The 27,917-nt window shown below is 44.6% G+C and overlaps 1 protein-coding gene across 4 annotated transcripts in view; it reads left to right on the top strand.

The window, feature by feature from the left end:
* Window positions 1–17,866, top strand: part of CNOT10 (CCR4-NOT transcription complex subunit 10) — a 58,294-nt gene extending 40,428 nt beyond the window's left edge. For 2 of the 4 annotated variants that reach the window (XM_057705991.1, XM_057705990.1), the window contains exons 14-19: window positions 9,087–9,200; window positions 12,081–12,211; window positions 12,782–12,817; window positions 13,014–13,141; window positions 16,380–16,455; window positions 17,422–17,866. In XM_057705991.1, the coding sequence (XP_057561974.1) occupies window positions 9,087–9,200; window positions 12,081–12,211; window positions 12,782–12,817; window positions 13,014–13,141; window positions 16,380–16,455; window positions 17,422–17,573 (637 nt within the window). In that variant the 3' untranslated portion in view covers window positions 17,574–17,866. The remainder of the gene's footprint in view (window positions 1–9,086; window positions 9,201–12,080; window positions 12,212–12,781; window positions 12,818–13,013; window positions 13,142–16,379; window positions 16,456–17,421) is intronic. The other 2 variants (XM_057705993.1, XM_057705992.1) reach the window with 1 other exon arrangement.
* The last annotated feature ends 10,051 nt before the right edge of the window (window positions 17,867–27,917 follow it).

Below are 27,917 nucleotides of genomic sequence, written 5' to 3'. Positions count from 1 at the left end.
TAGAATTGCATTATATGGATATGACAGTTTATTTAACATTGATTTATATTTAGCTGTTTATAATGTTTTCAGTCTTTGCTATTGCAAATAATGCCACAAGGTATATATATCATTGTACACAGTTTTTAAAGGGAATCCTTACTGATGAAGGTATTTGAAACGATATTTAAGCTTAATTTAATTTTTGCAAATTTATTTGAATGAATACTAAGCTTAGGGTTGCTTTATGTATGCATACAGAATTTGAGAAGTTTATGATTCCACACTGGTTGAACAGCTGCAGGGCTGTGTGGTTTAACTTTACCTTCTGTGAGTGGCATTAAAGAGAAGGGTCTGAGCAGGGTGGCACACCTCCTCTCAGAGTTTTGTGCCTTTCACAACTGTTTGCTTTCCACACACCCTAGTAGGAGGATTGGTGGTTTTCAGAGAAAATAAAATTACTTCTCTAGTTTTGTGGAAAGGGGCATAAGGGTCTCCATAGGGAATTCCATCTTCGTAAAGTAAGGTCAAGATGGGTTTGCTGGTATATGTTAACCTTTTTCTCTTATGGAGCAGATGGGAGAAGGGAAATGGAACACGATGGAAGGAGCCTTAGGGTAGATTTATAAAAGGAACCGCTCCACAGGACGGTAGTAAGGGTGATGTGGAGACACATGGTGTGGGGGAAGGAGTCGTAAAAGGTTTGTGTCTTAATTTTCAAAGCTCTGAGAGCTGCCAGCGCAGCTGGGTGTGTTAAAGGGCAGTTCCACGGCAGGAGCCAGCCGTCTTCTACAGAAGGGGTCTGGGCACAGCGGTTCTGCATGAGATCCGGGAATTCTCAGAGATTTCACCCATTGCTGACCTGGATTCTTCTGTGTGACTGGAAATGTGTGACTAGTGTATAGTTCAGTTTTTATGAACTATTATATTTGACCCCTCTGGTTGATAATACCCAAGACACCAATGCAAACCTCATTTCCTATTTCCAGCTTAACTAATATGCAATAAATTATCATGACTGTTCTAATGGCATTTTTTACCATATGGGTTCAGAGCTTCTTGACTGTTTTCTTTTTTCTTTTTTTTCATTTGTATGTAAAAGAAGATGGGACCAAAAATATTCATTTTAACCAAGTTACAAGTACGTTTTCAGAAGGCATAGGCCACCTGAAGCAATTGTGAGGTTCTATATTAATATCAATGTGACTTTCAGAAAAATATTCTGACAATTAAAACGGAAATTTATCCCCCAAACAGGAAAGTGTCTCAGAAATCAACTAAATAGTTTAATTGTGAGGCTCATATGAACTTAGAGATACTGATATAATGGATCAAGAAAAGCATATACTGTATGTAATGACACTGTGAGAATATTGCCTTAGTTCCTGAACCACCAAAGCTCTGCAAAGCCATCAGTTTCATTCAGTTAAGAAAACAGGCACTTCCCTGGCAGTCCAGTGGTTACGACTGTGCACTTCCACTGCAGGGGGCATGGGTTCAATCCTTGGTCAGGGAACTAAGATCTCACATGCCACACAGAGTGGCCCAAAAAAAGAAAAAAAGGAAACACACACACACACACACACACTGCAGCCTTGAGTTAAGTAAATGCTTTATTTAACTTTAAATTTTTTAAATAAAAGGTGATTCTATTTCTAGTTTTTTGTCTGAGAAATGAAAACTTGTACATGCAAGAATTTCATAACAACTTTTTTTTAATAAATTTATTTATTTATTTATTGGCTGCATTGGGTCTTCATTGCTGCACATGGTCTCTCTCTAGTTGTGGTGAGCAGGGGCTACTCTTCATTGTGGTGGCTTCTCTTGTTGCGGATCACAGGCTCTAGGTGTGCGGGCTTTGGTAGTTGCAGCACGTGGGCTCCATAGTTGTAGCTCACAGGCTCTAGAGCTCAGGCTCAGTAGTTGTGGCACACGGGCTTAGTTGCTCCGAGGCATGTGGGATCTTCCGGGCCCAGGCCCAGGGCTTGAACCCATGTCCCTTTCATTGGCAGGCAGATTCTTAACCACTGCACCACCAGGGAAGCCCCCAGTGTTTTTCAGTATATTCACAGCATTGTACAGTCATCATCACAGTCAATTTTAGAACATTTTCATCACCTCGGAAAGAAACCCTGCACTCTTTAGCTGTGACCCCTTTATCCCAAGTCCACTCCCCAGCCTTAGTTAATCTACTTTCTTTCTCTATAGATCTCCCTGTTTGGGACTTTCTTGTGAATGGGATCATATAATATGTAGGCTTTTATGACTGACTTCTTTCACTTAGGATAATGTTTTCAAGATTCATCCAAGTTGTAGTCTGTATCAGTACTTCATTCCTTTTTATTGCTGAATAATATCCCATTGTATGTATATACTACGTTTTGTCTATCCATTCATTGATTGATAGACATTTGGATTGTTTCCATCTTTAGGCTATTAAGAATAATGCTGCTATAAACATTCATGTACAAGTTTTTGTGGAGATATAGTTTTTATTTTTCTTGGGTGTGTACCTGGAAGTAGAATTGCTGGGTCCCATGGTAACTATTTAATCATTTGAGGAATTACCAGACTGTTTTGTAAAGTGGCTGCACCATTTTACAATCCCACCAACAGTGTAGGAGAGTTGCAGTTTCTTCACATCCTCACCAACACTTGTTATTCATCTTTTTGATTATACACTGTAGTGGGTATGAAGTGATATCTCACTGTGGCTTTGATTCGCATTTCCCTGAAGACTAATGATGTCAAGCATCTTTTCCTGTGCTTATCGGACATTTGTATCTCTTCCTTTAGAGAAATGTTTATTGAGATCCTTTGCTTATTTTTATTTTTTTTATAAATTTATTTATTTTATTGGCTGTGTTGTGTCTTCGTTGCTGTACACGGGCTTTCTCTGGTTGCGGCGAGCGGGGCTACTCTTCCTTGTGGTGTGCGGGCTTCTCATTGCAGTGGCCTCTCGTTGCAGAGCATGGGCTCCAGGCGCATGGGCTTCAGTAGTTGTGGCACATGAGCTCAATAGTTGTGGCTCATGGGCTCTAGAGCACAGGTTCAATAGTTGTGGCTCACGGGCTTAGTTGCTCTGCGGCATGTGGTATCTTCCTGGGGCAGGGCTCGAACCTGTGTCCCCTGCATTGGCAGGCGGATTCTTACCCACTGCGCCACCTAGGAAGTCCTGCCTATTTTTTAAATGGCTTATTTATCTTTTTTAGTATTGAGTTGTAAGAGTTACTTATATATCCTAGATTTGAGACTCTTTATCAGATATATGACTTACAAATATTTTCTCCCATTCTGTCGGTTGTCTTTTCACTTTTTTGGAGGTGCCCTTGAATTGCAAATGTTTTTCATTTTGATGAAGTTCAATTTATGTTTTATTCTTTTATTGGTCGTGCTTTTTGTGTCCTATCTGAGAATCCACTGCCAAATCCAAGGTCATGAAGTGTACCCCTATGTTTTCATCTAAGAGTTTTATGATTTTAGCACCTACATTTAGGTCTTTGATCCATTTTGAGTTAATTTTTGTATATTGCATGAGGTAAGGGCTCAACTTACTAATTCTTTTGCCTACTAGAAGTATCTTATGGTAAAGGAATAAGTTCATAGGGTTAGTCACATGTTAACATTTCAGGGATTCCCTGGTGGTCCAGTGGCTAGGACTCAGCACTCTCACTGCTGTGGCCCAGGTTCAGTCCCCAGTTGGGGAACTATGATCCTGCAAGCCAAGTGGCACAACCAAAAAAAAAAGAAAATTCATTGTTGCATATAGTCTTTTAATAACTGTCATGGGTATGTACGAAGTCTTTTATGTTGCACAGTATAGGAAATCTTTGTTATTCATTCTGAGATTGTGATATTAGTGAACTTTTAATTTCTAAAACTAAATTGGAGGCTTCTCTAGAAACTGGGCAAGAGTATAACAGAACTAGAAAAGAGTAGGAAATAACATTGGGGCCAGACTTAAAATCAAAGCGTGCAAAATGAAAATGAAATTTCAATTTGTCCTTTTTAAAATGAGGCTCAAAATGGATAAAAGGAAATGTTCAGACCAAATTTAATTAGGCCCAGTTATTCCATAAGTATAAATTATGGAAGCTTAATTAGTTCTTTTAGACTCTGATGTGACATTCAGTGAATTATTTCCCATTCAGTTAAAAGGGACCTCCCATGGCCCAGTGTTTATAGAAGAAGATGAGTCAGACAAATGGTTGATAACATAAGTATTACAGGCAGTTTTAGTGTACTTAAGGAATCCTATTTCTTTTGGCCTTACACAAGTGGTTCTATTGTAGCTCATGAGACATACCTAAAACAGGATTATGGCTAATAAGCTTTTGAATCTCGTATTGCTCCTGCTAGAGACTCTAGCCCATTTCAGTCTTATAACTAAGTCTGGTCCTACTGAAACTTTTTCATTTAATAAGCTGTACCAGAAAGGGAACCTGCCTGTGTGACGTATCCTTCACCTTATCAGCAGTTTGTGTTCCCATAGGCGTGATTCACATCTGAGTCCCAGGACCCCGTTTAGATGAACTGGTGATCAGATTGATCACAAGCCAAGGTTAGGATAACTCTTCAGTGGTCTCCCACTCTGGAGAAACCCCACAGGGCTCCTGCTGACATCGAACACATCATTTATCCCCTTCGGGCCTTTCATTCCTTTTCTGTCAGATTGGATTGAGTGATCTTAAGGTCCTGTCCATGTATAAAATTCATTGTCTGTGACTGTTGCATTTTATTTGCCACCCTGGGGTAGACTGGCTTCCTTGAGATGCTAGATTTGGTTGAGAAGGAAAACTTCTTCAGCTTCTTTGAACTGGGCTTATATTAGTGTTGGATTTGGGATGTGTTTGTTGGTAAGGTTCTTTTTGCACAGAAGTGTTATTAGAAAGCAAAATGTTAAAAAAAAAAAAGAAAGAAAGAAACCAAAGTGTTTACAGAAGACATGAAGTGAAAAACTTATCTAATTTAACTTTTAAATTTTCTTGAATTGGAAGTCGACCAGTTTAACATTTTCTAAATTTTTATAGATAAATGGGAACAGCTTGAAATGTTTTTTTTAATCCAGTACCATATTCAGTTTATTGGAAGAAATTCTTCGTATGATTTTTTGAGCCAGTTTTTCAAATAACGTTTGCCATGAAGTTACCTTGTGAATTTATTTTCCTTTGACAAATGGTGACTGGCTGGATTTACCCCCCATTTTAGCCTCTTTTGATATGGGTTGAGCTATTTTTGACACTTGGTTTAGATTGATTTTACTCACAGAATATATGGCTTGACAAACTTTAATGCCCAGTCTTACATAGCTTATTGCTATAGTTTGCTCCTTTAAGGAAAATTTTTTCCCCATTTCTCTCTTCATCTTTTTTGTTGCTTTCTTTTCCAAGGGTTGGCATTCTGTGGACCTAAAGCCAGCTTCTCCAGCATGTGGAGGAGAGGGTGGGGTTGTGTCAGATGCCCCACGGGCCAGGGCGGGGGAGGGGTGTGTAGCGAGTGTGTCCCTTCCCTTGAGGTATAGTTCTTCCAGTCTGATGAACTGTCAGATCCACTGAGTGGTTGGTAAAGCAGATTGGACAGTGACTCGAGGAAGTAGGGGGGCAGATTGGGGGGCGGGGGAAGGGTCCAATATTTTAAGTAGCAGCTATCAGAAGGAAAGTAATTTCTCCAGAGGCTCAGCAGAGAGAGCCGTGCGTGTTTCTAGTGTGACTAGTCTGGAGGAATTGTGCAGAGTGGAGTGCTGTTTTCTAAGAGGACGAGAATGAGTGAGAGGCTGGTGAGAGATGAGTTAGGGTGGATTGGAAGGCACTCTGAGAAGAGGAGCATAACTGTTACTTTTTGTTTCATGCAGTGAAACTTGCTTGATGCAGTGACTCTTGATCAGACTGCCAGCCCCAAAGTTTTGCATTCACATATTCAGGTGTTTTCTAATAGGAATGTTGTTTTATTAGTAGAATCTTTCACCCTGTTCTAATTTGATATGGTATCTATGGGGAAAGAGGTAAGAGCTAAGGAAAACAGATTTTTACCTTGTTTATAATTATCGTTTGGGAAACAGAATCCTGCAGCAAATCTTACATGACTGATTTCTGGACCCAAAGTGGGCTTGACAGTGGGCTGGAGCAGTAATAGCCCCCTACTGTCAGGAGAGGCCAGGGCAGGCCTTTCCCAGCGAGCCTGCCTGAGGTGAGGCCTGTCCTAGACTCTAGGACCTAGAGCATGCAGGGTAAGTCCCCTGTGTTTGGGAGCCGGGAAGGAGTTGGCCTTGTCAGCAAGGTGGCCTGCCAGCAGGACAGGTGGGGGTCTGGGTGCCTAGAGAAGTAAATCTAAAATGTTGAAAGCTGTGGTCTTCAGTGATTACCTGTTAAACACCTACTGCAGATGCTGAGAAGTTGCTCTCGTCTTTGTGTAGGGAATAAAAGATGCAGGCTTCTGCTTTTAAGGAGCTTGTATTTTGCCCTGGCCTTCGGCAAAGTCATAGATGAAAACGGATGTTAAATTGTATGACTGTGATTTATGTCGGCCATGAGCTGATGATGGTCTTGGGTGTCCGGAGACCTAGGTCTTTAAAAGTCGTTCTTTTTCTTCATAATGTATATCTGGCTGATGAATGAATGTTTATTGCCATTTAAAAATAAAACTACAAATAAACCAGATGAGGAAATTGTCACCCTAATCTCACCACAGAGAGCTAAGCACCGAAGTGTAAAATGGGAGATAACTAGGCAGTGCCTCCCTCATGTGGGCCCTGGAGTCTTCCATCAGGGAGAGGACTCCCTCCAGGGGGCCGTGACTTCAGGGTAGTCTTGCTAGTGAAGACAGCTCTTGAAGACAGAGATGATAGTCAGCTTGTCAGGAAAATCCCTTTGGAAATGACACTACTTGCCAGCTCTTAAATTACTGTCTCCTATGAACAGGGTTCAGATTTTACATTATGTGCTCAGTAACAAAATTTAAACTTGTAATGTTTCAATTAAATTCTTTCTTCCTTTTTAAAAGGACAGATTACATATGTGTGCATAGTTGTGTATGCATTGGAAAAATCGTAATATAATCTTTTCTTTCTACTTTATTTTTATGGCAGTCTTATGAATTGACAGAGAAGCAGTGTGATAGGATGGGAAAAACTGAATTGGGAGTCCACAGTGTTGACTGTTAGTCCTGACTTTAATCACACATTCTAAGCTAGAGAATATATTTAATCACTTTGGATCTCAGTTTCTACATTGATACAAAACAAGGACCCATACTGGGCAGTCTTCTAGCCTTTATACTCATAACCTAAGGCCATAAATATCAGTTTCCTTTTGCCTGTCGACTTTTCCGTGTTGTTAGGAGTTGAGGGGTTACTTTTCCTTTAGTGGGTACTTTTCTAAGGTTCCGGCAACCAGGAGTGAGTCAGCGAGGAGGAAACAGGAGGAAACGGGCATTTCTAGTCAGAGGATTTCAGAGCGTTAGAAAGCTCTGGTTGCCAGGATGGTTACATTCTTCCTTAGACTGAAATTACAACCCAAGTGCACTTCATGATATACATATGTATTCTAATTTGTAAACATAACTCAAAACCCTGTATCTAAGTCAGGTCATTTGTGGTCGACCATTCAGACTTCATTTCTATTTGACAAGGGTTTATTTTAAGATTGCTTTGTGGAGCGGTTGTTTAACATTCAAATGATCTATTAGTGTCAAGTCTTTAGCTAGACTTGTTTAAATGAGCTGCCCCTTAAGTAGAAAACCAAACAGAAATTTAGGTTTCCAACCCAAGCTAGCAAAATCAGTGTAACTTAAATTTTTTATCTGCACATGTATTTATTCAGCCTGTTTTTTTCCTTGAATATTCATTTAAGATAATAGTACCTATGTGAATGAAATTCTTTTAGTTATTCTTTTTTTTTTTTAATTTTTTTTTAATTTATTTTATTTTATTTTATTTATTGGCTGTGTTGGGTCTTCATTGCTGCACACAGGCTCTCTCTAGTTGCTGCGAGCGGGGGCTACTCTTCATTGCGGTGCGCGGGCTCCTCACTGTAGTGGCCTCTTCTGTTATGGAGCACGGGCCCTAGGTGCGTGGGCTTCAATAGTTGCAGCACATGGGCTCAGTAGTTGTGGCTCATGGGCTCTAGAGCATAGGCTCAACAGCTGTGGCGCACGGCCCTAGCCACTCCGTGGCATGTGGAATCCTCCCAGGGCAGGGCTCGAACCCGTGTCCCCTGCATTGGCAGGCAGATTCTTTACCACTGTGCCACCTAGGAAGTCCCTCTTTTAGTTATTCTTGATACTGTTGCTTAGCAAGAGTTATAGACTTTTATTTATTTATTTATTTATTGGTTGTGTTGGGTCTTCATTGCTGCACACGGGCTTTCTCTAGTTGTGGCGAGCAGGGGCTACTCTTTGTTGTGGTGTGTGGGCTTCTCATTGCTGTGGCCTCTATTGTTGTGGAGCACAGGCTCTAGGCGCATGGGCTTCAGTAGTTGTGGCACATGAGCTCAATAGTTGTGGCTCACGGGCTCTAAAGCGCAGGCTCGATAGTTGTGGCACATGGGCTTAGGTGCTCCGTGGCATGTGAGATCTTCCTGGGGCAGGGCTCGAACCTGTGTCCCCTGCATTGGCAGGCGGATTCTTAACCACTGCACCACCTAGGAAGCCCCCAAGAGTTATAGACTTCTTAATAGTTTCAGAGAAGAACACTTTACAGTAAGCTGAGCCAAATGGATTTTTTAGTAAGTTAATTGTGTTTCTTGGCAGTCACAAAATGTGCTACCGTAGCTTTATTTCTAGGGTGTTAAAAGAAATGTTCTATGGAAGTAAGTGCTCACAGGCCATTAACTACATTATTTTTTTACTGGCTAAATACATATTGTAACTCCATGTGGTTATTTTGTTGGACATGGGATGGAAGCTGTAGATGATTTAGGTAAATAGCTAAGCGGAGCCTCAGAAGGTAGTTTATATATCATTCTAAGTCTTGCCATTAGTACTGTGGCTTCCTCTCTCCTTGCCTGGTGTCCAGGTCGCCACAGCTCTAATTAGGGCGTTCTTTCCTGTTTAACGAATATCATCATTGTCCCTGTAGCTCAGGTCTTCAGCCCTTGCCTTTTCTGTTGCAGATGCTCCATTCTCGCCTGTAGTGCTTACGTGGCTCTGGCTTTGGGTGATAACCTCATGGCTTTGAATCACGCAGATAAACTTCTTCAGCAGCCCAAGCTGTCAGGATCCCTCAAGTAAGTGTGACTTGCCCTGTGTGCCCCTGGTTTGTTTTGTTTGGAGGGTTTCGGTTCGTTTGTGGTGCCTCTTGCTTCTTTTACTCCCCCAGCGGAATATACGTTATCTTAGGGAAGCCAGACGTTTCTTAATTTGGTAATTGTGTGTTTGGTAGTGAAAGTTTTTCATTTGCTGCACATCGAGGGTTATTGGAATTGGCATTAGCCATGCTGAGCATTAGGAGACAGAAACTTTGGGCTCTGTAGTGTCCACTGCTGGGTGTGACCGAGCGTGTTGTCACTTATCGGCTCCCAAACAAGCCGAGTCCTCAGGGAGAAGACCCACGCACACAGGAGTTGGTCAACAGGATAAGTCTGCTTTGAAGAATGCAATTAAAGTAGACAACTAAGAATTGTAAAATATTTTTCCAAACTACAGTACCATTTCCTGAGTACATGAGTTTTACTTAAAGCCTTCAGGTGCCTCCTCCATGTTAGTATCATCGTCATTCTAAGACTTTTCTAAAGCACATTATCTTTTCTCTTATGGAAACTGAGTAAGATGCAGCATTCTTTGAATCTTTGTATGACGCTGATGCTAGAAATTTTATCCAAGACCACAAGTGCTCTGCACAGCATGAGGACAGTTGTTTTTTCATTCATCCTGTGGGTATACAGTTATAATTTCCAAAATATGTTCTTTTGTCTTTTAGTACCCTTTGTTTATAACATGCAACACTTAGAACTGTGAGATCATACTCTGAGGAACAGTCCTATAAACGTTTAATTATTTTTGTCTTTTAAAAAGGTATTACTTTATACAAGCATCTAAAATTAACATTGATTATGGTTGTTTCAGGTCAGTGTTCCCCAAACATGCCTTGTGTTTTATTATTTTTTGTTTGTTTTGGGGTTCTTTTTTTTCATCCCTTGTGTTAAAAAATAGTGATAATTAAAAGAGCACCCAGGAACATAAGGGACTTTGTCACAATTCAAATATGAGAGCCCCTGCTCGCCTGTTGAGTAAACCTTGTCCAATATCCAGGCCTGGAGGGTCCCGAGCTCGAGGTCAGGGTGGTCGGGTCGCCTCTAAGGCACCCTCCCTCCTTCCTGTGGCCCAGCCACTTGAAATACCAGCCAGGAACCTTAGCCTGCACCCCACTGGACACGCACCGCTCAGATGTGGTGTGCATGGCCACTAGTAGAGCAGACTTCCTTAAGGGGTTGGCCAAGCCATGTCTGACAGCTTCATCTTTAATGCTCTGAACTCTTCTTTCCTAAGCACTGGTTTCTAATTACTGGCCAGCCCATTGTCTTTCCAGCCCGGATACCACAGCAGCTTTACCTCGCTGCTTGTTGCCTCCCATCTACCTTGTCTGTGTTTCTGGGCTCTGAGTGCCACGAAAGCATTTAATTTGGTTTAAAAAAATTTTTAAGTAAATTCACAGAAAAGAATTTGAAGTAGGTCTGTGAATTTGTTTTGTAGTGATTGTTGGCTTATGGATATTGCTTTAATGAAATTTTAAAAAAATCTTATTTCAAAATATATTTGAGGTTACTGATTTTTTAAAAAGTTGTCATTTCTGTTAGGATATTTGGTGGGGAAGCAAAATAAAAGGGCATTACAGCTCCTGCTAGTTAAGGAAAAAATTGCTTAATAGAGAAATAGCTCTTGAGTGATTAATGTGCATAAATCCCAGAAAATGGTCAAATTGGAAAGAGCCTAAGATTTGAGGACCAAGGATCCATGTGAACACACTGTCAGGACAGGACAACTAAAGGAGGTGAGAGCTGAGCTGGCCTTTAAAAGGAGTTGGATTTTGGCCTGGCTTTGCACCCCAGGAGACAAGGCTGTAGGGAACACAGTGGGGCGTCCTGCCCAGGACACTGTGTCTGGTGGCAACAGAGGAATCTTGAGGGGAGTGAAAGTGTTGGCTGAGTACAGGAAAGTGGAACCAAATTGTGGAGAGCTTTAAATCTATAAAAGTTTGGCTGTGTTTTATTTTGTTCTCAGGTAGAAAAAGTCATTAAGATTTTGAGCAAGGGTGGTAATATGTCTGAGGCTATATTAATTTTGAAAAATCAATCAGATGATCATGGGGAAAATGGCTCAGAGTAAGACACTGTAAGAAGTAGGCTGTTGTAAACCTGGGGAAAGCACATCTGCCCACCATTAGGGGCATAAAATAGATGATGTGAAAAGAAGGATACCTTTGGAACAGAAGTAAAGCTGATGCAACCCAGATCTGGCCTGGAGTCCTGGTGCCTTTTGACTCTTCCAGCAGCAGAGGCTGGGGGACCCTAATTCTTTTTTCTTCCTCCCTCCTCCCTCCCTCCCCTCCCTCCCTCCCTTCCTTCCGTTTGTGTTTTGTTTGTTTGTTTGTTTTTGGCTGCACCATGCAGCTTCAGGAACTCAGTTCCCCAACCAGGGATTGAACTCGAGCACAGCTGTGAAAGCCTAGAATCCTAACCACTAGGCCACCAGGGAACTCCCTGAAGGGCCCTAATTCTGATCCTCTACTCCTAGGGCATCCATCCTCAGATCTGCCTCTTATTTTAGAACTTCATTACCTTGTTATGTTATTTTCTGTATAAACAGAACAGCATACATTTGCCAACTTTAAATTTTTATTGACTGCTCTCTTAAACTGCTCTCTTAATTGATGTGTCATTTGTTCCTACTTAGCTAACATAAAAATTATTGTATATTTAAGATATTTTTAAAGAGATAAAGTTTGTGACCCTCAATTAATCCATTTATAAACTTAGATTTCAATTCAAAGATGTGAAATATGTGAAACATATATACACCAAATTTTATTATACTTGGGTATTTTTATGATAACCTACCTTTGGAATCTGTTTTTTTTGTTTGTTTTTGTTTTTTGTTTTTCATTTTAGGTTTCTGGGCCATTTATATGCTGCAGAAGCCCTCATCTCTCTGGACAGAATCTCTGATGCTATTACTCACTTGAACCCGGAGAATGTCACTGATGTCTCCTTAGGGATCTCTTCAAATGAGCAGGACCAAGGTTAATGAGGACACATTTGACCAGAACTCTTCACCATTTCCACTGCCTTTGCGTTGTAACTCAGAATGTGTGGAAATTTAAGGGCATAGTTATAAAGGGAAGGGAGTTGTAGGTCGGCACTCTACAGTTTTGGCTATACTTACTTTGTACTAATTGTTTGCTAAGGAGACCTAGGAGTTGATTATCTCATGATCTAAATTCTAACTTTTGAAAGGCTGGTAGTGTTAGAGCAATTCATTTTGATTCTCATACTATATTTTTCTCTTCGGAGGGATTCCACAATCCAGGGGAAAGTAAAGGTATCGCATTCAAAAGTCAGTTTTCAATCCTGGCTAAGGTTTTGAGGGCGTGAGACTAGCATTCACTTTATTCAAGGTTACTTGTCAAGCCATGGTGGTGGGGGATAGTAGGCAGCGTTCTCGTATCTTTTATTAGAACCTCCACTACATGAAAAGGAAATACGGTGACAGATTGCTTTAATATTAGATTTCCATTTCATAGAGAAAAATAGGCTTTTAGAAAATATACTCGGTGGTCAGCCCCCTCAGATTTATTTTCATGTCTTTGTAGGATCAGACAAAGGTGAAAATGAAGCAATGGAATCCTGTAAGTAAGACGTTTTGTAAAGACTTATGTAGCCTGGCCTGCTTCTCAAAGCCTCACCCTCAAGCCTCTGTGTCCTTCCTTCGTCTGCCTGAGGAGTCGAGCTGGGCTTGATTCTGGGCAGCTCCTCGGGCGGCAGAGGGGGTTGCTCCCTGGCCCTTGGCCTGGCCTCTTCACATGTGTCTGGTCTTCTCCCCAGCCGGGAAGCGGGCCCCTCAGTGCTACCCCAGTTCTGTCAGCTCCGCACGGACTGTGATGCTGTTCAACCTGGGCAGCGCCTACTGCCTGAGGAGCGAGTATGACAAAGCCCGGAAGTGTCTCCACCAGGTGAGGCTGGGCCACTGCCAGGCCGTCCGTGAAGCCGCCCGCAGAGGGTGTGGACCTTCTGGGCGCTGCTGTTTGGTGTGAGGCTTCTGATCAGTTTGTTACACGTTGGAATATTACTCCTCCAGACATATTCTTGCAAGGTGCACAACTGATTGTTGTTGCAGATGAACCTAGGCACCTAATGGGGAGTTTTGCTGAAGATTTTAATCATTAAAATTTCAAAAGATTGGAAAGCATCTAAATAAGGGCTCACTTAAATTAATAATGCTGTGTCCATATAGTTGAACACAATGCAGCTATAAACCCTAGATACTAAAATGATAACATATCCAAGACATAGTAAGTGAAAAGAACAAGTTGCAAAACAGTTTTTATATAATCCTGTATATGCATAAAAGATCTCCAAATGAACACACAAACTGCTAACATTGGCTGCAGGGCTGGCAAGATAAGTGCTGTGTAGGGGGAGTGCTGAAATGGGGGCCTTTTCACTGGATGGTCGTATGCTTTTTAGTTTTCAATTATTTGAATCTCTGTCCACTCAAAAAGTTAAATTACAGACACACCTTTTAGAAAGAAGGGTTCCAAAGTCAGTACCAAAGAAACTCCACACACCATAGAGAAAGCTTCTGGCAATGTGTAACTAAAGTAGACCTCTGACTTCTGCCACTGAGAGGGGCCTCATCAGCAGGTCTAGGGAAGGCTCTGATTGGGCCTCCTTAGGTCGTCTGCCCATCCCTGGACTGATCATGGGCAGGGACCCATACCTGTGGTAGGGGAACAGGTACTGCCATGGGCAGCCCCAGAGGAGTTTCACAGGGTTAGAAAGGGGTAATTCCTCAGAAGGATATTAATTCAGGACTTCCTGGGCAGTCCATTGGTTAAGACGCCACGCTTCCACTGCAGAGGGTGCCGGTTTGATCCCTGGTCTGGGAACTAAGATCCCACACACACAAAAATAAGATCTCCTAAAAAAAATTAGGGGGAAAAGAAGGATATTAATTCAGCACACGTACTTCTGGGCTAAGCAAAGGGATAAAGACAGTAAGTAAGTGGATGTAATACAATGCTGCCTTACAGTTAGGAGATGTTTTCCTAAAAAGGGAGTTGCAAGACCAGAGGTTATGCAGAATTTTATGACTTATAATCCAGAAAGTTTGTGCCAGGTCCCCATATGTTTGCCAGAGTAACTGAAACTGAAATTACACCTATTCTCAGGAGGTAAGGCGGCTTCTGGAAATTTCTTTCCTATGAAGGTGACCTTCTGTCTGGAAGTGAAGATTTACCATGTGGAAAATAACCATGAGTGATATTTAATCAACTTCGTGGCATCTGGTCAGCATTTCTGATCCAAATCAGCAAAGTGAAGTGATGGACTGTCCAGGGAACAGTGCAAGAGTTTAATGGGAAGAGTGAATATGCTGCACTGTTCTCCATGGCAAGGCTGGACTCTTGAACTGCCCTTTGGAAAGTGCCCATGGACCCCAAGGCCTGCAGCACACAGGCTTTCGATGTGAAGTTGCAGCATGTATGCTCTAGCCCAGGTTCTTGTGCAGCAGGTGGCCATGGTGGCAGCCACGCTGCGAGAAACAGATGGGGTCAGGCCTGGCTCCGGGTCTGGAGGGGGGTTTGTTTCGGTCCCTTGGTTTTTAGGTTAATCCAGTGGCTGGACCTTGTTAATTGGGAGGCCCACCGTGCCTGGGAGGGAGAACAATGATGTGTGAAGAGTCGGAAAGGGCTCAAGTAGAGGTTTCCGAGGTTGCCTGCCCACCACTAACCATTCTGAACCGCCAGTAAGCAAAATACTATTCTCTTGTGAAGTTGTTGCCATGAGTTCTTGTATTTTAGAAAAGGCTGCAGTCAGTGCAAATAACAGTAGTTGATCTTTGTTAACTAACCAGTTGGAGGGAAAATGGAGATTTTAATTTCCACAAAATGATGTAAAAGTGGGCTTGCCTGTTTAAAGCTAGGCCAAAAGTATAAAATCTCATTTTCTGGATTGAGTTGTGGTATATCAGTGATGTGGTAGGAGGAAGAAAAACCCCCCTGCGTCATTGGCAAGGAGCTTGGGAGCGTGTGCTCTGGGTGAGAACCCCCACTAGTCTGAGATTTCTTCTGATGTCGCCCGGATCCAACCTTGTGCCCGTTTCTGGTCGCCCAGATGTCTCCCACCCTCACCCCGTGGCCTGCAGCGCCATGCTTCTCCTCCTTCTGCCTCTCAGGTGTCCACCCTTCGAGGACAGAGGCCAAAAGCTCTCCATTCAAAGGAAACTCTTCTCTCTCTTCGTATTCCATAGCACATTCACTTCCTCTCTCCCTGACAGTAAATTTGTTTGGATTACTGTTGGTTATTTGCATGCTTGTTTATCATCAGTGAAAGTCCTTGTCTCCCTTCACATCCACCTCTGGTCAATAAATATTGGAAAGGACACTTTCTGATTAGATTAAGGGAAGAAGCAAAGCACCTGAACCTGGATGGGGAAATACCAGTTGATGGTACGATGAGGAAGAGGCTGCGGCCCAGAGGAGCCCAGACTGAGGGAATAAACCTACAATCTCAGCGCCTTTGACCAGAATAGGACCAAATCAGAGAGAAAACTGCTGGCTGGTGCTGCGGCTCTCACATCGAGGAAAGGACAGCATGTGGCCTAAACAAATAATTTTGTTTGACTAAATTGTACTGTTTCAGTCCTTAAGCATGGAGACATTGAACATGCTTAGTGGTATATATTTTCTATATTTCCAGTCTTTTAAGTTTGAATTCTTATTCCTTACATTGAAACTTGCAGCTTACAGTACTGAGTTGTTACTTAGGAAAACAGACAGACATTGCAGATTTGGATGGAGGTACAACTGTGTCTGGTGAAGAACTACCGGCAGACCTGCACAGGTGACAGGAATGTCTGATCACCCATCTCAGAACTAAACACAACCAAGAGATAGAAGAAAACCAAGAGGGAAGGAAAGCTTTCTCCTATTAAGAACTCGTTATGGATGAGGCAAGGGAAAATAAATATTTAACTAAAAATAACATGTCTAGTTTAATTGGGAGGGATCAAGACAGAGACAGCTGAGGACCATCTGAGCAGAACTGTAGTGTCCCAATGATGTTAAGTTTGCTAACTTGTCATTGGTAGGGTGACGTTCCTTTTTTTTTTTTTTTTTTTTTTGACATTACTTGGAGTTTGTATCTTAAGCTGTCGGTTTTTCATGAGTCTCTTTTTTGTTTTGAGCAAAGGCGGCCTCAATGATCCATCCTAAAGAGGTGCCCCCTGAAGCCATCCTGCTGGCTGTCTACCTTGAGCTACAGAATGGTGAGTGATTCTTCCCTTGAGTTAGGACCAGAGCCCTGCAAAGAGCCCAGGGTTTTTGGTGTCTGCTTTTTCTCTTCGAAATTGAAGAGATATTACCCATCAAGTTCTTCTAAACAAAAATGTAGCGAGGGAGTTTTTGGTATCTTGAAAATTCCTACTTCTTGCGGGTTAAACATATTTCCTTTTATCTGTGAAAATGCAGAATAGCATTACTTCTGACGATTATAATTAATCTTTACTAATTAACCTTTCTTTTAGGCATCCAAGTGACTCTGAGAACCTGAGTCAGAACGCAGTGGTTCGAATTGTATACCTTAGTGTTTTAAACATAGGTGTTGTTAATGAGTTTTACAGTAAGTCAGTTCCTGCTGAGAATTTTTTATTCAGACCTAAATCCAGGTGATGCCTCTGGGGCATTTACAGCCTCCAGGATGTGACTTACTGGAAGAGAGGCTCTGGGCCCTACATATGAGAAGGCATGAAGTAGAAAAGGAGAGCTGAATGGGAGAAATGAGAGGAGACAGAATATTAAGAGTTCTTAGTCATACCCCCTTGCTGATCGTGGAAATCCTTCCAGGGCTCCCCTCTTTTTATAGCTGAAGAAGGGGCATTAAGTGCCAGGCACCCAACAGGCCATGTCCTCCTGAGAGGCATGGCAGGGTTAGTGCATGGTCTTAGAGCCCTTCTTCCGTGCAGTCCACCAATAGACACGTTCTCAAACCAGGCTCTACCTTAGAATCAGTGCAGAGCTTTTAAAAATCCCGTGACCAAGGTCACACACAAAATTTCTTCAGTCAGAATTTCTGGGGATGATGCAGCTGGCATTATGTGATTCCAGTGTATAGCAGAGGTTGCAGACCACAGCTCTTCTCCATCACCTTTTACCCCCTTGCGGAATTCTGATGGCTTGCTTGTATGTGGTGGTATTGGTATATGCTTTTTTTGTAACGGGAAGTGTTTTTATAGGTAATACCCAGCTGGCCTTACAGATCATCAAAAGGAATCAGCTTCTCCCTGCAGTGAAAACGCTCTCTGAAATGAGAAAGAAGCCAGTGTTCCAGCCTGTCCACCCGATCCAGCCCATCCAAATGCCAGCATTTACTGTACAGAGAAAGTGATATTTTGCTCTTGGAAAACTGTTACCTGAGACCCAGGGGAGTGTTTACAGGCCTTTTTAGTCGTATCACAGCAAAATGAATAAAAGACAGATGGTGAAGGGTGCTAGTTTTGAAGACACAATTTTGAAATAATTCTAACCCCTAATTTTTTCTTTTGCCGGAAGCTTATGTACAATTAAGGATTCACAAGCTCATTTTCATCTGTTTTTCTTTAATCTTTGCTAGACTATTAACTTTGAGCCATTATGTGATATATCTGTCATAGGCGATTAAAATACAGTCATATCAGAACAGCCTGTACAATACATTTTGTCTTTCTTGCAACGGTTAGAGTACTTTGGCATCTGAGATTTGAATTTTTAAAAATGGAGAGAACGGCATGAGCAGGAGATGAGTAGCCAGTCCAAAAGCTGACCAGGGCAGAGGGGAGGGGAGGTTGGTGTGTTATATGCCTAGTTAGGACTAAAAGGGCCAGAGAACTTCTAATAAAATCTATAGGTTTAGTGAAATTGGGTTAAGAGATGACTGATATGATAGGAATGAACTGTTTGCTTAAAAGTTACAGATGAAGGGATTTCCTAGGTGGTGCAGTGGTTGAGAATCCTCCTGCCAACGCAGGGGACATGGGTTCAATCCCTGCCTCAGGAAGATGCCATGTTCCACGGAGCAGCTAAGCCCGTGCACCACAACTGTTGAGCCTGCTCTCTAGAGCCTGCGAGCCACAACTGTTGAGCCCATGTGCCGCAGCTACTGAAGCCCATGCACCTAGAGCCTGTGCTCTGCAACAAGAGAAGCCACTGCAAAGAGAAGCTCACGCACCACAAGGAAGAGTAGCCCCTGCTCGCCGCAGCTAGAGAAAGCCCGTGTGCAGCAACGAAGACCCAACACAGCCAATAAATAAATTTATTTTTTTTAAAAAGTTACAGAGGAAGACAAACAGGGTTCAGGACACTGGTCTTGTTCACCCCCGTAGCCATAGGCAGAAGCACTGGTTCTGGAGTCTTTTAGCAGGGAGTTCAAGGTTCATTGGTAATGAAATGCAGTGCAAATGCAAACAAGAACTTAAAAGCTTCTTTCCAAGACAGGTGTGTGTTGCAAGATTGACATGGCCAAAATTTGTCCATGGGTTCGATACACTAAGTAGGAAAAAGAAAACATACTACAGACTTGCTTTAGGAAAACGGGGTGACCCCTAGTTAACATCGCTTTTGGTAGATTCATCAAAGCTTGCCGTTCAGGGTCATCCCTCGCTGTCGACATCTCTTCAGCTCCCGACTTCGGAGACCAAGTTCAGAGAGGGAAACACACTAGCTGAATCTGTGCAGTTCCTTGGTTTCAAACTGGAGCGGGGAGTGTTCGGATAAGCATATGAGTTTATCCGAAACTTTATCTGAATTATTCTGTTGCTGAAATCAGAGTTTACTCAAGGATCTACAGCAGAACTGAGTATTTGTGATGTGACTAGACATTGCCCACAAATGACCCGGAGAAGGGGCGCAATTCTTTCACTTGAACATGGGGTGGATGTGCAAAGGGCTCGACTGCTCTTTTGGCACATTGCAGATGTTTTATATACAGAGTAGATTCTTTCCAGGAGGAGACAGGAAACAGCCAGCTCCCTCGGGCTTCTCAAAGCCTTTTCCAAGTGGGGTGGGAGTAGGACCCGGTTAGCTGCGCTGTGTTGGTCCAAGTCTGCAGGTGCTGCTTTCCCAACCCCAGGACAGGCAGCAGCACCGTGGGACCCACTCGTGTGCTGCATGATGGTAGCCGTGTCGCTTAGCCAGGGCATTTTCTGGACAGAGTCCACACGCTTCATAAATTGCAGGTAACCCACAGGGTCTTGGGTGGCATATGGTAGTGGAAGGCCTGTAATTGTACTTGAGGAGAAATCTCAAGAAGTTAGAACTATCCCCGCTTGCTGGTTGGTTTGGGGGGAAAGCAGGAATATGAGGCAGATTAGGCACCACCTTGCTATGTTAAATGAGAATGCTCTGGCTAGGAGTAACACAAAATGGATCCACGATTTAAACGGAGGTGGTTTTTCTCACTTGAGAAATGGGTACGTAGGCAGCTGGTGGCCTCGGCGCTCGTATTCAGTGATGCCGTCAAGGACTCGGCTCTGTTTTTCCCACACCACTGTCTCCAGCATTTGGGCTTTTGTCCCCACGGTCACAGGATGTGCCAGCATTACATCTGCACTGAAGGCAAGAAGAAAGCAAAGGCAGCCTGTAGTGATAGGAGACCATCAGGAACAAGTCTTCCCAGAAACCCCCAGCAGACCTCGGCTTCCATCTCCTTTATAGGTGAAGTCACGTAGCCGTCCTTAGCTGCAGATGCAGGGACAGTCCTGCACATCTTACAGGGGGGCCAGTGAAGTATCTTCACAGCCAGAGCACTCTGTATCTGATGTGTTGTCAATTACGGTCCCAGCGGCCCAGCTTTGCCTTCCGCCGTGGCCCTCGGCAAGTCCGAGCACAGCATGTGTGAGCGCTTCACCTCTGTGACTTGTCACACTGAGTCCGTCAGCCAGATGGCTTCTCCCACCCGTTTCTCCTGCCCCAATCCATTACTACCGCCTCTGCTAATGGAGGTAACCCTAACTGTGCTGAGAGGCTTTGGATACCACATCCCTGAAGTTTTTCCTAGCTGTCCCAGTTTCTCCCCCACCTTTATGTCTCTTGATCATACCTTTTCTTCTATGGTATATGGTATTCTGTAGTGTAACAGGTACAGGTGCTCGGAGGGGAGGGCGGTGTCCTATCTGATGGGGTTGTGAATTCTGGGACGAGCCTCGTTAGCTTCTGTTCAAGCTCCATCACCAGCAAAATGGGGCAAAATTCACTGCATGGGTCCCTTCACAGACCCGGAGAGGACATGATTGTGGGTATCCCCCAAACTGCAAGGCATGAACCCTCAGAAGAGCTGGAGCAGTCTTTCATTTTGCCCCAGCCCTTAACCCACAAAGCCTCCCACAGAGCCTCTTACTGACAAGTTAGCCAAGAGCTCTGACCCTTGTGCAACCCAAGTGACTTGATCGCTCTTGAGATTTTTGACCGGTTTGCACAATGAGGCTAACTTTCCTCAAGGCCTCGTGTGGAAGTTAAAACGAGACGATGAATGCAAAGGTAACCCGGTGGACATTGACTACAGGTGAATTCACTTACCCTCCTGTTGCCCAAAGGACCTGCTCAGCCCAGTCACCTTCAACACTGCCTTCACCTCAGCCTCGCCTCTCTCAGGGTCCCACCCAGCCCCCTTCTTGGAAGCCACCTGGAGAAAGGTGACCAGTCACACTGTGGACCCTGGAGCCAGATTCTTGGACTGGCTTCAAATCAGCGCTCTCACTGACGCAGGCTTGATGTGGAACAACTTATTTTGCTTCTTTGTGCCTTGGTTTCTTCATCTGTAAATGGAGGACACTAACAGTACCTACCTCACAGGCTTGGAATGAGGTTTTAAGGTTCTGGACGTTGTTGCTGGATATGAACTGCAAATATTCAAAAGGGAACTCTATAATTTTTTTACTGTGAAATATGAAGGATAACCGAAGCAGAGACTTTTCCGAGCCACTGACACTGCAGAGTTGGGTGGTAGAGAGCAGGGGGACTCTTCCAGGGAAATAGCCACCTCCTTCACTCTGGATACGTCCAGTTGTCTGGGCCGTCGGCGTGGTTCAGTAGATACTGGCATCCTATGTTCTCATTCCATTCTTACCTGCCTCGCCCAGGCCCTCATCCTTTGACGACAAGAGGTCCCTTCCCCACCCTTTCCTCCTCACCTTGGCCTGTGGCCTGTGACTGCCTGCAGCACAGCCCTGACTCCCACCGGGGGTCTCTTCAGGGTAACCATTCCCCTCTTTCTATTAAGCTTCTGTCAATCCCTCCCTTACTGGAATGTGTTATCCAGACTGGAATCTGACCTCTCCCAAAAGCAGTCACCATTTCCCATCCCTAGGACTTTGCTTCAGTCTCCTCCCCTCCCTAGAACTTCGTTCCGTTTCAGTGTGTACAGATCCTGCCGTCTCACACTAACTCCCAAGGAGATACCTGTTATGTCACAAGTCTTCATTCAATCCACTCATGCTTACTGGAGGTGTGTTCTGGGCTGGTGAGCTTTTCAGGGGAGCCCCATGGTAACCTGGCAGATCTTCAGGCTCAGTCTCTGTTACATTCCTTGTCCTCTGTTTCCTTCCCCTTCCTGGATGGTGAGTACTTTGAAGACAGGGCTGAAGACAGGGCTGTGCGTTCGTTATACAGTGTGTGGCTTGTTCTAGATAAACAATAAAGTCTGTAGAACAGAATTTTGGGTGCTTTCTTTCCAAGTCTGGCAGTGTCAGAGGGACTACTTCTTTCAAGGTGGGGACGGCTTATTAACATAATCCCAGGGTTCACTGGGGCCTCAGCATCCTTGACCCTCTGAACCTCATCAAGTGAGTTAAATAGTGACCCAGGGTGGGTGGGTTACTGGTCACACTCAGCCGGCCCAGCCGAAAGTAACCAAACATACCTACACACAGCAAGCACTTTACACACTCGGCTTCCCGTCCTCTCTGGGCGGAACCAGACCGACGTGCAGGCTCTGAGGTGGGAGAGGGAGGGCCCCGGGGGGAGGCAGCAGAGTTCATTAGCCCCTTCTTTTGGGGCAAAGGGGATCCGTGTGGTGACAAACAATCGTCCTGGAGGATTTAGGCGGATTTGGCCAAGTGTTCCTGTGGGCCCCAAGCCTTCTCCTAATCCCGGCCACATTTCTGGCTACTTAGGATCGCATTAAATGTCAAAGCCGGCGTTTAGGGAAATATCTACATTTCGTATGCATCGCCCTAGTGGAAAGAAAAGCTGGAGCGAACCTTCGAACATTTGGCGCGAGAGGCGCTCTGTGTGGTCCGGCGTGTGAATGGGGAGGGGGACGGCGCCCCCGCGGCCTCCCCGCCCAGGAATGCGGGCTTTTCACAGGGAGAAAATGCTAATGCTTTGTTCCAGCCTCGGCCTCCCGGAGGCGCGGAGGCGCCCGGCCGGATTGTCACAGCTGCATTTGCATGTGAGCGGCCCGGTCCCCGTCCCCACCCCCGACGCCCCCCACCTCCAGCACGGCTTCCCTGGGGGCTGCATCGGCGGAGGAGAGGCCGCCTGAGGATGTCCCCTTCCATCACTGAATCCCTGCTAAAGCTACAGGTAGCTGTTCTGGAGCTTTCTGAATGAATATCTGAGGCACCAGGCAGGTGATTTTTTTTTTTTTACTCCGATTTCAAGATGTTATTTCACGCGTTCAGTTGTTTTATACGACACCGTTTATTCCATCGAGGAAGATCAAGCGTGAACCATCCCGCAGTCCCTTTGCACACTCATGTTCTTGTGGCAAGAACCCTGCGTTGGATGTGGCACTTTGCTGGGGCTCATCCTCCGAGGGCGCGGCTGAGAGGCCACAGGTGGCGGAGGGTGGGGGTGGGGAGGTCCAGAGGGTTAAGGGGGGCCGGCGGGCCGCCAGCAGAGGCGCGGGGCGCGCGCGGTCCTGGAGGGAGCGGGTCCGCAGGCGGGCCTCGGGGCTCGCAGCGCCTCCTGCCGGCGGCGGCGGCGGCGGCGGCGCGGTGCCGCAGCCCCGGAGGAGCCGGGACAGCGCCCGCCCGGGGACCCCTCCTCCCCAGCGAGGCTCTGCGTTTCCCGCTCGCCAAGCCACCCCACGCGAGGGCGCTGCGCACGAGGGACCCGGCCGCCCCCAGGGCCAAGCGCTGGTTCAGGGCGACCCCCGGGGGCCCTGCGATGCAGGCGGGAAAATGGGATCCTGCCCCGCAAACATGCCCAGCTTCCCCCGATCGTTATGGTGTTCCTTTGATTAATTACCTTCCTTTTCATTTTACTAATGTTCTTATGTTGAGTGTGTTACCTTTACTTATTTTTATGTATTTTACTTATTTCCTTTTATTTCGTTTTCATTTCGCTTATTCCACTTCGTTCTTTTACTTGAGTTACTATTTCATTTCATATTTTGTCTTACTAATTTTATTTCATGACAATTTCGTTTATTTTGCATTTATTTTGGTTTTATTTTCTCTGTATGATTTTATTTTATTCATTTTATCTCATGAATTCATTTGTTTTTATTTTCTCTTACTTTATTTGTGGGTGAAGGGAAAAAGAGGGATATCTTTTTCATCCTATTCTGAGGTTTATGTATTTTCCTGCCTCTGAGTTTTGAGACATAGTGAAAATGAATACTACCTCAGCTAATTAGTCAGGGTGTTTGTCTCATCTGCACAATGAATTTGGAAGCACCTGAAAGTCAGGGACTTTTGTAATAATTACTTTTATAATAATTGGGCCAGGGAAATGAGTTCACTGAAACCCATTAATAAACATTTCTCCAGCTGACACAATGTGAAACCCTCACTGCATGTCCGGTCAATCCGTATCTCAACTCCATCAAGGTACCTGCTCTGGGTACCTGCCTCTAGGGCTCCAAGCCAAAAGGAGGGTGGGAGACAAGGACCCAAGAATTCGAACAAACTTCATAGAGGAAGTGTCACTTCAGGTGGGCAGGTGGAGGGGACAGGAGACAGCTACCGGTGACTGGACCATAGGGGACATGTTCCAAATAAAACTAGGGAAGACGTTCCTAAGGTGTTTTGTTTGTTTGTTTTCCTGTCCCACTGCGGTAGGTCTCAGCTGCTGGAGGGAGAGTGGCCTGTAATTTGAAGTAGGCGAGGGATCCTTTGTCAGAGAAGTCTCAGCTCTCAGATGCTCTGGTTCTTCTGGTTCCGTGGAGACCATCACGCTTGTGACCACTCCCCCCTGCCCCCCACCCCGCAAGACCCTGTGCAATATGGTGTGTGTCCTAGGCTATTTCAGGGAAGGGGAGAATGAGTCACTATTTATTTGCTATTAATTGTCTGGAAAGCACTACGAATTGCATTTCTGAATTTTCACCTTATCGTCCCTCAACCTTTTATTCTGAAAAAGATTAAATTTATGGAAAAGATGAAAAAGTGGTTTAGTGAACACCGTTGTAGCCTAGATCCACCAGTTAGCGCTTTGCTATCATTTGCTTTAGCTTTCTCCCTCGCTCTCTCTCTCACTCCCCCCGACACACACTGCACACACATACACCTCTCCTCTCTCTCTCTGTCTCCCTCTCTCTCTCTATTTTTCAAATGAACTTTTGAGAGTAAATTGCAGACGTGATACTTCCCCACTGATGCTTCAGCCTGTGTCTCTAAGAGGTCCGTTCTCTGCATAACCAGAATAATTTTATCATAACAATTGTCCTTAATAATACACAGTCCATATTTCAGTTTTCTCAGCTACCCCCAAAATGCCCTTTATTGCTGTTTTTCCACGTCAGGATCCTGCACTGCATCTGGTTGTGCTAAGTCTTCTTTAATTCAGAACACTCCCCCAAGCTTTTCGGTTACTTGTGACATTGATAGCTTTGAGGTCTCCAGGCCGTGATCTTGGAGAAGTTGCCTCCATCTGGATTTATCTGATCAATTGTTGACGACTACATGCCTGCTTGTGAGGAGGGGGCCCGTTGCTTTCATTCCTGACACCTCCTCCCCCCAGCTGAAGGACCTCTCCTGAGACGCCTGGACCCTGGCTTCCTGAATGTTTTGCTCTTGCTGTCCTGTCTGTTGAGATTCCGACACCCCTATCCTCACACCACGCCCCAAAACAACCCAAAAAGGAAAGCACCAAGACATCCAAATTTCCCTTTCTAAAAATGGCACTCTTCCTGGGTTGAGAAACTCAACTTCGTATTGCGGTTTAATGATTGTGTCTTTCATCAGCACTGAGCACTGAGAAGAGGAGGATCTGGGAGGCGTGGGGAGTGCTTGCAGACCCACGGCCATGGCCAAAGTGCTGGTTGGAGGAAACCTGCTGGGATCGGGAGAAATGCCACAGTGGTAAGAAGGGGTCGGCCACGGCTGTTCATGCCTGACCCACATCTGGTGAGACGCCGCATGGTGGACAGCGGTCCTGAGTGGGGGGTTGATCCATCTGCAGGAGGGAGCAGGTCTTTGGGGACGTCCCGCTCACATAGGGCTTTTAGAGCTGGCATGGGTGGGAGGGTAGAAAGAAAGGAGCCTCCTTCCAGTCCTCGGACCTCATGGTTCTCGTTGCCACAGTCAGTAGTAGGGCCAAGGAGCCTGCTTGGACAAGAGAAAAAAGAAGAAAACGAAACAACGAACACAAATTCCAGTCTTGTACCAGTTTACTATTAGTAACAAAGTTTATTTACCTAATTCAATCTAATCTTAATCCCTCCTGACAACGTACCAAATTTTCTCAAAGTTCCCCTTTTTCACAAATGTTTTATCACTTTTTGCATCTATATGATTTGTCCCTTATTTTTCGCCATCCAGAAACAAACAGTACCAGGACAGATCATTATCACCATTTTTCCTCAGAAAACATATCTCCATTCTTTATACCTTCTCTTGCTGACAACACATATCCTACTTGCCTTATACACTGAAATGCTTCTCTTATTTTTAGTAGCTTTAATTACATATTATAATTTTTAACCCTTAAAAGCCTTAACAAAACCAAGACACAAGTAATTGAACTGTTATACTGGCATTTACTGACTGGCAAACTTATGAACACGTTCCATAACCTCTAAAAACTCACATTTTTCTCATAGCATAATTTCTCTTCGGACTTCCCTGGTGGCGCAGTGGTTAAGAATCTGCCTGTCGATGCAGGGGACACGGATTCGAGCCCTGGTCTGGGAAGATCCCATGAGCCGTGAAGCAACTAAGCCCGTGTGACACAACTACTGAGCCTGTGCTCTAGAGCCCGCGAGCCACAACTATTGCGCCCATGTGCTGCAACTACTGAAGCCTGTGAGCCTAGAGCCTGTGCTCCGCAACAAGAGAAGCCACCACACTGAGAAGCCCGCACATCGCAACAAAGAGTAACCCCTGCTCACAGCAACTAGGGAAAGCCTGCGTGCAGTGACGAAGACCCAATGCAGCCAATAAATAAATAAATAAATAAATAAATTTGTTAAAAATAAATAAATAAAATTGTGTGTTTGACAAGTTTAAAAAAAAATTTCTTTTTAATGCAGTACAAGATGGGTGTTTAGGACTTCCATGTGGGGCAGTGGTTAAGAGTCTGCCTGCCAACGCAGGGACACAGGTTCAATCCCTGGTCCGGGAAGATCCCACGTGTTGAGGAGCAGCTGAGCCAGGGCACAGCAACTACTGAGCCTACACTCTAGAGCCCACAAGCCTCAACTACTGAGCCCATGTGCCACAACTACTGAAGCCCATGTGCCTAGAGCCCATGCTTTGCAACAAGAGAAGCCACTGCAATGAGAAGCCCATGCCCAGCAACCAAGACCAAATGCAACCAAAAAAAAAAATTATTACAACAGAAAACATTCAATAAAGAGCATTTTAAAAGCCCAAAATTGCTTTTAAAAAATGCGTGTTTAATAAACCCAAACATCTTTTGAAGTTCTACTAATTAACCCAAGACGGAAGTCTCAGGCAAAGTGGGCTTTGTTTGTATTTTAAGGACACGATAAGAGTTAACTTCAATCTTTCTCTTAGGCATATTTTTGTTCTCTCAGGGTCAGAATTCTGAAAACAGTATTTTATCAAGCTAGCTTTCTCTAAGTGCACTTACCAACGCAAACGGTCCTCAACGTCATACACACGTAGGAACCGCTTGGCAAAATGCCCAACTAGCACTTGGTGCTCAAAAGAGAAGTTTGCCAGGTGCACACCGGTGGACTCAGTCTAAGAGCTCGTCAGCTCGTCCAGAGGCATCTTTCCGTTCCACCAAGGAAAAGTGTACGTTGGCAGCCAGTGCCATGCAGGGGAGAAACAGGGAGGAGGAGCCCCGAAACAAACGGTTTCGGCAGCTTCTTCTAGGAACATCCCCCCAAATACCCCTCCTGGGGACAGCGAGCCACAAGCAGTGGGCTCCTCACAGCCTTCCCCAAGTGTTGTCATGGCAGCAGCTCTGCTCAGGAAAACCCAGGAGCCAGATATCGCGAGAGCGCAGCCTCACATTGGCGCTGAAATCTGTTCGTGACAGTGGGTCCAGGTGCTCGCTGTTCAAAAGTCAGTAAAGAGGCAAGGTTGGTGGAAAGGAAAATTTGTTTTATTTTGGAGACCAGAAACCTGGGGCCTAGGCGGACTCCTGTCCGAAGGCCGACTCCCCCCACTGACAATCAGTGGGCAAGAGCTTTTATAGGTGAAGGGAGGGGGCTACATGCAGAAACAGTGTAGTCAGCTCTGACGGTCATCTTGAAATTGGTCATGTGGTGGTCTGACCACCATCATCTTGATTGTTTTAAGTACAGTTAATCTTCATTTCTAGGGTCAGTTTGTTCCCATTT

Source organism: Hippopotamus amphibius, chromosome 13 (assembly GCF_030028045.1).
Source record: "Hippopotamus amphibius kiboko isolate mHipAmp2 chromosome 13, mHipAmp2.hap2, whole genome shotgun sequence".
Classification (NCBI taxonomy): domain Eukaryota; kingdom Metazoa; phylum Chordata; class Mammalia; order Artiodactyla; family Hippopotamidae; genus Hippopotamus; species Hippopotamus amphibius.
The sequence above is the reverse complement of the archived record's forward strand: the minus strand, read 5'-3'. Positions and strand labels throughout refer to the sequence as shown.